This window comes from Diospyros lotus, chromosome 4 (assembly GCF_014633365.1).
Source record: "Diospyros lotus cultivar Yz01 chromosome 4, ASM1463336v1, whole genome shotgun sequence".
Lineage (NCBI taxonomy): Eukaryota > Viridiplantae > Streptophyta > Magnoliopsida > Ericales > Ebenaceae > Diospyros > Diospyros lotus.
Window position 1 is genome coordinate 38,555,016 of NC_068341.1, and position 12,220 is coordinate 38,567,235.

General features: G+C 36.6%; 1 protein-coding gene across 2 annotated transcripts in view; it reads left to right on the plus strand.

Moving 5' to 3' along the window:
* The window catches only part of LOC127798703 (protein ANTHESIS POMOTING FACTOR 1), a 51,973-nt gene that overhangs the window by 9,579 nt on the left and 30,174 nt on the right, over window positions 1-12,220 (plus strand). The window contains exons 3-5 of one of the 2 annotated variants that reach the window (XM_052332249.1): window positions 5,880-5,989; window positions 6,088-6,154; window positions 8,804-8,903. In XM_052332249.1, the coding sequence (XP_052188209.1) occupies window positions 5,880-5,989; window positions 6,088-6,154; window positions 8,804-8,903 (277 nt within the window). The remainder of the gene's footprint in view (window positions 1-5,879; window positions 5,990-6,087; window positions 6,155-8,803; window positions 8,904-12,220) is intronic. The other variant, XM_052332250.1, reaches the window with a different exon arrangement.

The following is a 12,220-nucleotide window of genomic DNA, read 5'->3' on the forward strand; positions in this document are numbered from 1 at the left end:
GGAACAAAGGTAGATAAGAGGTTCTTACTTTTTGAATGAGTAATGAGATGAAGAAGGAAATGCACTTTGTGGCTGTGAAGGAGAAGTAACATCATCTTGATGACAAGTAAAAGAACTAGGAGATTGTGCCACAGATGAATAAGGAGGAGAAGAAAAAGACTGAAGATAAGAAATAGGCAAACTGGAAATAGAAACAGAAGAAACAGGAGAACAGGAAAATAGAACTGAATAAGGAAAATCAGACACATTAAATAGAGCTTGTCTAGGAATATAAATTCTCCTTGAAGGATGGAAACACTTATACCCAGCATGCATAGAGTTATGTCCAATGAAAACACACTTAGAAGAATGACAGTCGAACTTATGACAATAATAAGGTCTTAGGTAAGGAAAACAAGCACAACCAAAGGGCTCAAAAGAAGAATAATCTGGTTTCTTATGATAGAGGAGCTCAAAAAGGAGACGAAAATCTTAGAGCTGAAGAAGGTAATAGATTGATAAGAAAATTTGTGAGAATGGATTACTTTCATTCATATTTTACACACAACAATACAGCCCTAGTTATAGGGTTGAGGAATTGCAACATAGTAAAGATTACAAAAGTTAGAATTAGGAAAGATTACCTATACGAAGTTTTAGGAAAGTATCCTAAACTGAAATTAAGAAAGTATCCTAAACTGATTTTAGAAATTTCTAAAAGCAAAGGTTAGATCAGCTTCCAATCTTCTAATGGATAATTAGTCAACCTTCCTTCTCCTTTCTTTTGTGTATCCTACGGGAATCAACAAAAACTGTAGTCAGAAATGCTTCCACCCAACATTTTAAGGGCATACAAGCATGAGCAAGTAGGGTTAGACCCATTTGGGCAATGTGTTTTATGTTTTCTTTCTGTGACACCATTTTGTTGGTGAGTGTGAGGAGAAGAAAGTGTAGGTTGAATACCATGTTTTTGAAAATAAGGAAGAAACACCCTATATTCAACACCATTATCATACAAACAGATTTGAGTTTGGTTTTATACTACAATTCAGCAAATTTATTGAATCTAATCAAGGTAGCAAGAGCATCAGATTTAATTTCAAAGGATATAGCCAAGTATTTGTGGTATAAGTATCAACGAAGATAGTATCCATATCCTTCTGTAGAGAGATGAGGAGCTGGTCCCCAGAGATCAGAATAGACAAGCTCAAGAGGTTGTTTGGCTCTAATTGCACAATCAATAGAAGGTTATTGATGTAATTTGCCAAACTTACAAGAATCGCAAAAAGAAAGAGATGAATGTGAACAAGAAACTTTCATTTTATTCAATGTCATCTGAAGTACAGAAAAACTTGGATGACCAAGCTTTGTGTGCCAGATATCAGATACAGTTTTGTTTGGAATGGTACTAGCAGTAAAAGATTTAACACTATTAAGCCAGATTTCAAGTTTATAGAAAGAGGCTTTGAGCCTGAATACGAAGAAGTATTTTCAGTAATAGAAACTGAAGCTGAGGTTGAATGAGAAACTGGAACAGAACTGGACAAATAAGATGAACTTCTAGAAGAGGCAGATGCCAGTGCTAGTTGATAAAGTTCATTTCTAAGTTGGCCATGGAGTACCACAGTTCCTGTTTCCTTGTCCTTTATCAAACAAGAATCAGCATGAAATTCAGCATTGACTTTATTTTCTTTTGTAATTTCAGAAGCACTAATTAAGTTCTTAGTCATTGCTGGAAAATGTAGAACAGTAGGTAAAGAAAGAGTAGAAATAGGTTTAGTTTGTGTTGGTAAATGACTAAAACCAATATGTGGACAGTTTCTTACCATTTCCAACTGCAACTTTCTCAGTGCCTGGATACTGTGAATGGAACGTTAGGTTGTTGTGATTTGAGGTGATATGATTAGTTGCTCCAGAATCAACAAACCATGATGACTCATTTAGGGCCTATTTTGAGTTTTCAGTTTTTTAGAATATTGAAAATGAGTTTGTTTTGTTATTTTCAAAAACAAGGAAAAATTTTGTAAAGAAAAACCAAAACAACATTTTGGGTGTTTTCAGTCAAAACTGACTGAAAACACAAATCGCGAAAAACACCACCCCCACCCCCAAACCCAATCGCAGAACCCATCATCTCTCTCTCTCTCTCTCCTCTCTTCTCTCCTTTCTCCTCTCTTCCCGTTGTTGTCGACCTCGCCCGCCACCACGGCCGTCGACTCCTCCTCTTTCCCCCTTCATCCTCCATCGTTGGCGATCACATGAAGCTGGTGATGATGGCTTGATGATGCCAATGGTGGCTTGATGAGGCTTGGTAGACGACGACCATGGTAGAGCAAGCAAGCGATGATGGCTTGATGACTGTTGGCCGGCCAAGCAACATCCAAACGACGGTTGACGGCCATGAAACCACCGGCCATGGTGGCCGGTGGCGACTGACTACGTTTTTTAGGTTTGGCCAAAAATTAAAAATTAGATCTATCAAAATCTAGCTATTAAAGCTGATCCATTTTTGTGTATGTTAACTCTCTTGACTTGGCCTTTTTAATGGTAGGCTCTGATCGTGTGAATCTCCAGCCGGCAGTAGTCGTCGGCGACGGAGAAAAAACAAGTGCGGGAGAGAATAAAAAAGAAAAAAAAAAAAGAAAAGGAAAAAAAAGAAAAGAAGAAAAAAAAGAAAATTTATTGTTAAATTTAGAAAATAAAATTATATATTTATTTAAAATTTTAAAAATGTAGTATAGATATATTATAATTAACAATATATATTGGGTATAGTATATTAGTAAGTGTATTACACATATTATGTATATAGTATTTAATATAAAATGTTATATTAAAAAGAGTTGATTTTATTATTTAATAATCAAATTTCTTAAATAAAATATCATAAAATAGCATTTTACAAAATTTCAAAGCAAGCGCGTTTTTTAGTTTTTTGTTTTAAGAAACAGTTTTTCAAAATAATAAAAAGAACGCGTTTTTAAAAATCTCAAAACAGATACTCAAAACACAAAATTAAAAATGAATTTAAAACTCAAAATTGAAAACTGAAATATGAAGAGAACACCACCTTAGGGTTTCAGGAGAGGCAAAATAGGCTTCGAGTGTGTTAGAAAAATGTGAATATGGAACTGAACCTGTCTCAGGTAAAAATACTTCAGACTTCAGTAGGACCACTAGTTGCTGCTAAATAGGTTCTCTGAGCAGTCTGAACAGCAGATTTATCAGAACCAGTAAAATTTGGACGTTGAAAATTTCTATCAAACCAAGAAAACATCTATCAGAAAATGACCTGGTTTACCACACAGCTGACAGTAAAATTTTCTTGAACCAGATCTACCTCTTCCTCTGCCTCTTCTATTATTAAATCCTCCTCTTGTATGATTATTTCCATTTTGTGACCAATTAGAGGCAACATTGACTGAAATATTTCCATCTAAAGAATTAACCGAGTTCTGCATACTTAACCTTTGTTCATGCATAAGTAGCAGACATTAAACTTTTTGAAGAGTTATATCATCCATTTGATATGAGATGAGAGAAACAAGAGTCTCATAATCAGAATCTAAACCACTAACGGCCAGAAGTAGGTCTTTATCAGATATAGGCTCACCAATTGCAGTAAGAGCATGCCCAATTGTCTTTATCTTCAGAATATACTCACTTACTGTCATAGAACCTTTCTTAGTTTATCTAAGTTGTTGTTTTAGCTGAAAAGGCTTAGCTATAGTCTGTTGTGAGTATAAATTTTCAAGAACATACAAAAGTACTGATGAAGATTTGCAAGGAATAACCTGAGCTAGTACTTCTTTTCTGATTGTTGAAAACAACCAGCCTAAAAGTAATTGATCTGACCTGAGCCATGTGAGATATTCTTCATTAACCTTCTGACCATCTGGATTACCAGGATCTGAATCTGGAATACACTTAGGAGGAGATTTCTCCGATTTTGTAATGAACTGAATTAGGTCAAAAGCTCTAACAGTGGCAAGAATTTGAGCCTTGCAAAAGAGAAAGTTATGTCTCCAATTTTATTGGATTATAGTTCAATGTTTTCGCAATTGAGGAAAATTCATATTGTGACTATGAAATAGTAGAATTCGAGTGAAGATTTTGAGATATTGAACTTGAGGTTTGATCCTGGTTTCTCTCCATTGATGTTGATATTTGTCTCTGATACAATGTAAAGGAAGGAGAAGGAAGAAAGGAAGAGAAAATAGAGAGAATTTTAGGATAAAAGATTGAATCTCAAATTGATACAATGAGACCTTTTGAGTTTATATATTACTCAAACAGAATTTCTAACAAACTAACTGTTGCTGGCAGCTGTCAGTAACAATCTGAGCAAACATTGCTGTTTGTTGAAACAGAATTAAAGCTCCCTAGCGACATCGGCAACTGAAAATAAACTGCCTACTGCTAATAGTAAATATATCATTTTCTTTCCCATTCTTTTTCCCTTATACATGTACAGCAGGAAGTGGATTTATCCTTAACACTAATAACATCAAACAATTAGTGTCATAAGTAGTAAAATTGACTAATGACAAAAGTGTGAATATTAGTAACAACTATATTTGCGGTACAAAATTTAAAAGTTGTAGAAAAGAATTAAAATTTAACAATATCATTGATTGCTATGATTTGTATTATAATATTAGTAACTTCATGAATATTGTTTAGGTAATATTTATTTTACAATATCATCAATTTAATTTATTCAGAATTTTAATATTATAATATTACTAATAAATTATTTTCTCTAAAAAATATAATATTCCTAATATCATAAATATTCTATTGATAGTATTAATTTTGTAATAATAATATATATTGATATTTTAAAAAAGGTAATAATATTATTAATAACTGATATTGCATTATCTAAAAACGGGATCTTTGTTTTCTATAACCTTTTTGAATTTTTTTATGGTTTTGAAATTAAGAAAACAGTTCTAAATATTTGACAATTGAGCTCGTCTTCCAAATTTTCTTTGGAAAAAGAAAACTGGAAATGAAGCAGAAAATTTGAGATGGAGATCTGGAAATTTCTGTAATTAAACGGGCTCTTAAAAATTTCTCATTTGTTACAGTTGAGATGGTTATTGCTTTGTGTGCTTGTGTTTCTCATTTGGAGGGTGAACCTTGGAGCAACGGTGAGGTTGTTCCTTTGTGATTGGAAGGTCATGGCTTTGAGTTGTGGAAATGGCCTCTTTGTGAAAAAACAAGGGAAAGGCTGTGTAGAAAATGACCCTCCCCCGACTCTCACTAAATAGGAAGCCTGGTGCACTAGTGATGCTATTTTTTTTTTTTTGGGGGGGGGGGGGTTGCAGTTGGGAAGGTTCTTCATTTTATTTTATCTGCTAATAGGAGAGATTTGGATATGAATTGGAGGAGTCACAGATAGCATGGGGAAAGGAATTTTTATTTTATTTTATCTGTACTAAGGTGATTTGAATATGAGTGGAAATCAAATACAAAACAAGAAAAGAAGTGATAATCAACATTTTTAAACTTCTTGTGCAGTTGATTTTTAATTGCAAGAATGCTAGGTAGCATCAGACCTACTTCATAACCTGTGCTATCGGAGCTAAAATAGTTGCTATGAATAGAAAAATAAAACAAAAGAAACTCAATCCACTCGTTGATCACATCTGACTTTTGAGTTATCCTTTTTCTTGTTACTTGGTTTTAAATCATAGATGTCAATTATCTTTGTGTTTCCATTTGATGGTGCTGTTGATATATTTTGTTTTCCTTTTTTGAGAACTAATGTTGATGAAGACTTGGTCTTCCTATTCTTCAATCATGGTTTGAGAATATCCATGAAATTTGACAGCTTGATTCTGGATTTAGAAGTGGGATTCTTTCCCCATTTTACTATTTTCTATGAACATCAGGTTGTTAAAGACCACATATCATAAGACGCATGGTGCTGATCGTATATGCTTTACCCACCACCAAAGTTCTGTCATATGCTCTTCAAGATACAATTTGGATTCTACGGGAGGTAAATCTTCTAATTAGAAAAGGTTTTAACTTTAGGTTGCTTTATGTAGTATGGATGGGAGCATGATGATAAGCAGTTTTTTTTGTTTCTCTTACCAGAGTCCTTGCGGTATCTGTCAATGTATGATAATCGGTGCCTTCGTTACTTTAAAGGGCATAAAGAGAGGTTCGGATCCTTGACTCTGGTGATACTCTTTTTTTGACTGGACAAATGGAGACCGAAAAATTCACATTTGTTCATGGAGTACTCTCGGGGGTGATAAAGCTAGAAAAGAGCCATAGAAAGCAGATTGAACGGGTCAAAGCTGGGACTGATCCACTAACAAATGGGCCTGTCAGGTCTGATCCAATAGAATAGTGGACTATAGCTGAATAATCAGAACCGTTTTAAATGGGTTGGGTCCGACCCATCTGTTGACAAGCCTGTCCTCATCCACATGCATCCTCTGATCCCGCTACCTCTCCCTACTTGCATACAAATACATTTAGGGTATATTGTCATGCTATCCCATGTGTTGCCACCAGGCCCATCACAACATCCATTATTGATATCAGTCTAACATATGTGATATATAATACAAATATATATGTATATATATAGGGAGAAGAAAACCAGTCTACTACTGCTATGCCACAACCTCCATGGGTACTGCCATCCACCACTACCGTCATTATCACATCTTTGACGTCTCTTCCTGATCATCTATGCAATCTGCCTATTGTTGCAGATGATCATCACGAAAACTGTTTTTGTTTGGAGGAATGACCTAAAAAAGTAAGATACTAAAATTAGGAAGATAAATAATATAAACAAGGATATGGCAACCAACGTCTCCACTATCCAAACAATTTCTATTCTCACTTCTATTTTTTCTTCTTCTTTCTTCTTTCTGTCTCACCACCACCACTACCCCATTTAGGAACAAACATATGTGTATTAAGTTTTACTCTCTCTCTCACCCCCCCCAACACCCACACACGCACGCACGCACTTGGGTACATGTGAAATCATTTTTATATTCTTCTTGTTCAGTTGTCCATCGCTGTGGTTGCTGACTTCAATGAACATGGTGATAAATCATAGGGTGCAAGTAGTGTTAGCAATGACCTATATATGAGATTTAAGTGAAGGATTCCCAAGTAATATCAGGTAGAAGAAACACAAAAAAGTTGTAAGGGGGAAGACATAAATAGACTTGCATATAAATTAAAATGAAAATAAATAAAAAAAAGATGATGGCAAAGCTTTTAATGAAAATGTCTAAATGAGTAGGAAGCAGACAAAGGTCATGTATATGCGTGGGATAAAATAAGGTAAACAATTTAAATAATCGACATGTAGGTTGGGATGTTGAGAGAGAGAGTTGCAGACCTGGAGATGGAATTGAATGTTTCTTGACATACATCAACTTGCATAATATTTTCTCAAAGAAAAAAGCACAAAATATGATGCACTATATATGTTGTATGTGAACATTGCATTACATATTATGTTGTTAACAATTAAATCATAAGAGAGAAAAATGGTTGCAGAGTGGTGTTGAGTGGATATTGGAGGTTGTTACAACGGATTTTTAGGGATGAAGTGGTTATTGCTGGTTTAAATGGAGAGATGTGATGAGGGTGGGCTGGTTGTGCCTGGTTTTTGCATGGATGTGGTGGTGAGGCTGTTGAGAAAGAAAGAGGAAGCTTTCCATGAGATTATATACATCTAGTTGGAAATTTTGCTACAGAACTTCAATTTAGTTTAGTGCCAGAATAGATTGGTGATTAACCTTCGTACATGTGGCACATAGCTAATAAAGGACTGAAAATTGCATGGAATCGGTATGCATATTGTTAGGACCCTAGCCCTAACTTGATATTTCCTTTGAAGATAAAATTGGAATTGAGGGAGAAAACTGACAGAAATGTGGGAGAACATACAAAATAATAGGGAGAACAAACAGAAATTTAGGGAGGGAGGGGGAATCTGACAGAAAGTAGGGAGAAACCGAGAGAAATGGAGGAGAAAATAGACAGAATTGAGGGAAAACAAAGAGACTTTAATAATCTTCTTATAATTCATACCTAAACTTGGCACTGTGGGTTATGGCTTTATATATAAAGCTAACCAACAGATTATACCAAGCAGTTACAACTCCTCCACTACCTACCCATTACTCTATGATTGCTATTACTCCATAACTATAAATAATACCCACTACTCTTAAAACATAACTGTAAGTAATAACTAAATAAAGATATAACAATTGAAATAAAAAAATAGCTTCCTAATTCATCTAGGTTGTGACACATATCTAATCAACTCAACGCTATTTTTTGGTTAGTTTCTATTTCATGTATTTTTACTATTTTACTATTAGTCCATTCATTTTCCGTGATCCTTGGAATGTTTCCACCTCTTCTGAAACCTACTGGCTTTTCTATAGAAAACTAAACTTCAGATGAGGTCTCTGCAATTTACTCAGTTTTGTAAGCACATAGAATAGAAGATCATATAGGTATTCTGATTGTGATTGACCATTTGCCACTTGTTAACATTTCTTTTTCTACATTGCATCTCACTGTATATAGCTGCAATAGACATGTCAATATGGCTTCTCCCTTCTTTGCTTGCTAAGTGCCATCTTAAGTCTTTCATGTTCAGGGAAATTTATGCTAGATGCTTTTAATTCAATTAGAACTGTTCTTCCTCTTATCTCCTTTTTTTTTTTTTTCTTCTTTTCTATTCCCTTTTTTTTTGTTCATTCTGATCTTCCCCAGTTACATGGATGTTTGTGCTTGATTCGTTTCTTCCATTTTCTTGCTGTAGGGTGGTTTCACTCTGCATGTCCCCGGTTAATGACAGCTTTATGTCTGGTTCTGTTGACCATAGTGTCAGAATATGGGATTTACGTGTAAATGCCTGCCAGGTTGGTTCTCAAATATTTTTCATCTCTTCTGTTTTTTTTTTTTTTTTTTTCTAATTTGAATTTACTGGAAGTATGGCTGAACAATGAGATTTTAAGCAACACATATCTCATGTTGGCCAATCCTGACAAAAAGAAAAAGGCATATTCTCATAGAATTGGTGAATGACATGGTTAATGTGGTGGCACCAGATTTTAGTTTTGCAGAAGTTGCTTTATGTCCATGTATCACTCGACTCCCATGGACTATACAAATTTACGTTTAATATACCTATAATATTAGAGGGGAGTAATTGAGACTAACACTGTTAAATGAAGATATTGGAATTGCAATTTTGATGTTTTGGACAAAAGGATTAATTGCAGGGATCCTTTAATCTATATATTGGTATCACTTAGAATTTTGAATAAATACATAAGTTGAAATTATATGAGCCTATCATCTTCAGCCGTGACAGAACTCCACCTCATCATCCACCTTAGTGTTTAACAGCCCAATTAGATGGAGGGTTTTCATTATTATAAAATCGAAACTAAATACAAAGTTTGGTATAGTATTTGTAACATCTCGCATCGAGCAATAGGAAGGATCGAAACAACTTACCCTGATAGGCCTACGCAAACTTTCCAGGGGGGTCACCCATCCTTGGATTTCCCCAGGTCAAGCACGCTTAACCCTGGAGTTCTTTGCCTGCATTCAGTCCAAAAGGTATCCAGCTGGTATTGTTTCCTTCCTTACTTATTCTCGATATATATTATTCTCCTCTGGGCTTCCGGGGTATTACATTCTCCCCCCCTTGAGCACATGACGTCCTCGTCATGTGACCTTACAACTGGTCCCAGACCTTCTCCCCTTTGAAGGCTGCCATCATAGAAGCCTGCTAGGAGTTGCTCCTTGATTAGGCCTCGCGCCCCGGCGCCACTCCCCGCCCTCATTAGATTGCCTTCTCTAAGGGTCGGCTCTAATACCACCTGTAACATCCCGCATCGAGCAATAAGAAGGACTAGAACAACTTACCCTGATGAGCCTACCGAACTTCCTAGGAGGGTCACCTATTTTTAGATTTCCCCAGGTCAAGCACGCTTAACTTTGGAGTTCTTTGTCTGCATTTAGCCCAAAAAGTATTCAGCTAGTATTGTTTCCTTCTTTACTTATCCTCGATATATACTATTCTCCTCTGGGCTCCCGGGGTATTACATACCACCTTGCGACGCCCCGTCCCCACTACTGGGTGTCACCGTAACCCAGGGTTACGTTAGTAGGTCTTGCTCCGGAGGCCGGCTTTGCCCTAGCAACATGAGGATAAAGATAACGTGGGCGCCCTAGGTGGGGTTTAGGCTTCACCGCCTGATGCGGTCACCAATCAAGACCCGGCCCAAAGCCGACCCGACCATGCCGGAACAATATTTTAATACTTCTTAAGTTTAAGAATTCTACTTGGTTTAGGATTCTACTTTATGTTATTTTAATACTTTTTAAGTTTTTAGAATTCTACTTGACTTAGGATTCAATTTCATGTTTCTACTTGATTTAGGATTCTACTTCATGTTGGATTAGGATTTATTTCTATTAGGATTCTAGTTGGATTTTGTTTTCCAAATATTAGATGGATTTGGATTAGCCAAATACTATAAATATGCCTAGGATCTAGAGTTTGTAATCAAGTTTTTTTCTCAATCAAATTTCAGTAACCTATTTGGGTTTTCTTAGCAAAACAGTCTTGTTTTTGCGTCTTCTTGAAAGCCAAGCTTCGGCCATTGAAGTTTGCTCTTTCAAGGGTTTATTTTGTGTGTTTTCTTCACACTCGCGCTACACACTGCGTCAGGTGGTATCAGAGCGGTTAATCAACCAATCAGATGGCCAATCTTGAAGGTAACGGTAGCAACCAGCCTCGTGACGGTGATCAGGGGTTGTCCGCAGTTTGGAGAGCAATCGAAGAACAACGGGAAGTAACTCGTACTATCCAGCAACGATTGGAGCAACATAGCAACCAATTGGGCACCTTACTACGAGTTGATGATGACAGGAACCTGAATAATGGGGTGAATCAAGCCGGAGCGGGAAGACCACCCATTAATCATGTCCTTGTTAATCCTAGAAGACCAGTGATTGAAGATAGCGATGAAGAGGATGATTTTGGTCGAGCAATAGCTAACCCTGGTGGTAGAGGGGTTAGGAGGAATGCGCATCAGCACAACCACTAGGGCAACGATGAGTATAAACTAAAAGTTGATATTCCCACCTTTAGTGGAGATCTTGATATTGAGGGGTTCCTGGATTGGATCACTGAGGTTGACCGTTTTTTCGAATACATGGAGATCCCAGATACAAGTAAAGTTAGTGGCTTACAGGTTGAAGGGCGGTGCATCTGTTTGGTGGGAGCGATTAAGAGAAACGAGATTGAGGGAAGGCCGACAGCCAGTTCAGACATGGAGACGAATGAAGCAACTGTTAAGAGGTAGGTTTTTGCCCCCTGATTATGAACAATATATGTTTGAAGCTTATCAAAGATGTGCACAGGGAATGAAGAGTGTGAATGAATATACCTCTGAGTTTTTACGATTAGCAGAGAGAAACTAATTGTCAGAAAGTGACAATCAACAAGCAGCTCGTTACTTGAATGGATTGAAGCCTACTATTCGTGATAAAATTGGGGTTCAGATGGTTCTGAGTGTGCAAGAAGCAAGAAACTTAGCTTTAAAGGCTGAGTTAATGTTGAGTGAGAGATCTCGTAATGACAACTATCGTCGATATAGTGGGAATGAAAATAAACAACCAGCTTTTGATAAAGGCAAGTCGGTTCAAGGAGCGCAACCCTTCAATCCACCCCATACAGTCAACCCTAATAAGGCTACAACGGGGGGAAACATTCGAGGTACTACTTCTAATCTTCCAAAATCCCCTAATCCTTATGCAAAGCCTATTCTTTTAAAATGTTTCAAGTGCAATGAGGTTGGACATCGATCTAGTGATTGTCCAAGGAGGAAAACAGTTAACATTGTAGAAAAGGAAGAGGAAGATGTTACTGAAGAGGAAGTATATTGCGGGCCAGATGGGGAGGATGAGGAAGAAGATTATGGACATGGGCAATATACCTGTGTAGTGAGGAAGTTAATGCTATCTCAAAAGAATGAAGATAGTACTCAACGGCATAAGCTTTTTCGCACGAGGTGTACGGTGAAAGGAAAAATCTTTGAGTTGATTATTGATAGTGGAAGTCAGGAGAACATCATAGGAAGAGACGTGGTGGCAAAGATGCAGTTAACTCCTGAAAAACATCCAAGCCCTTACATGATTGGATGGATCAAAGAAGTTGGTG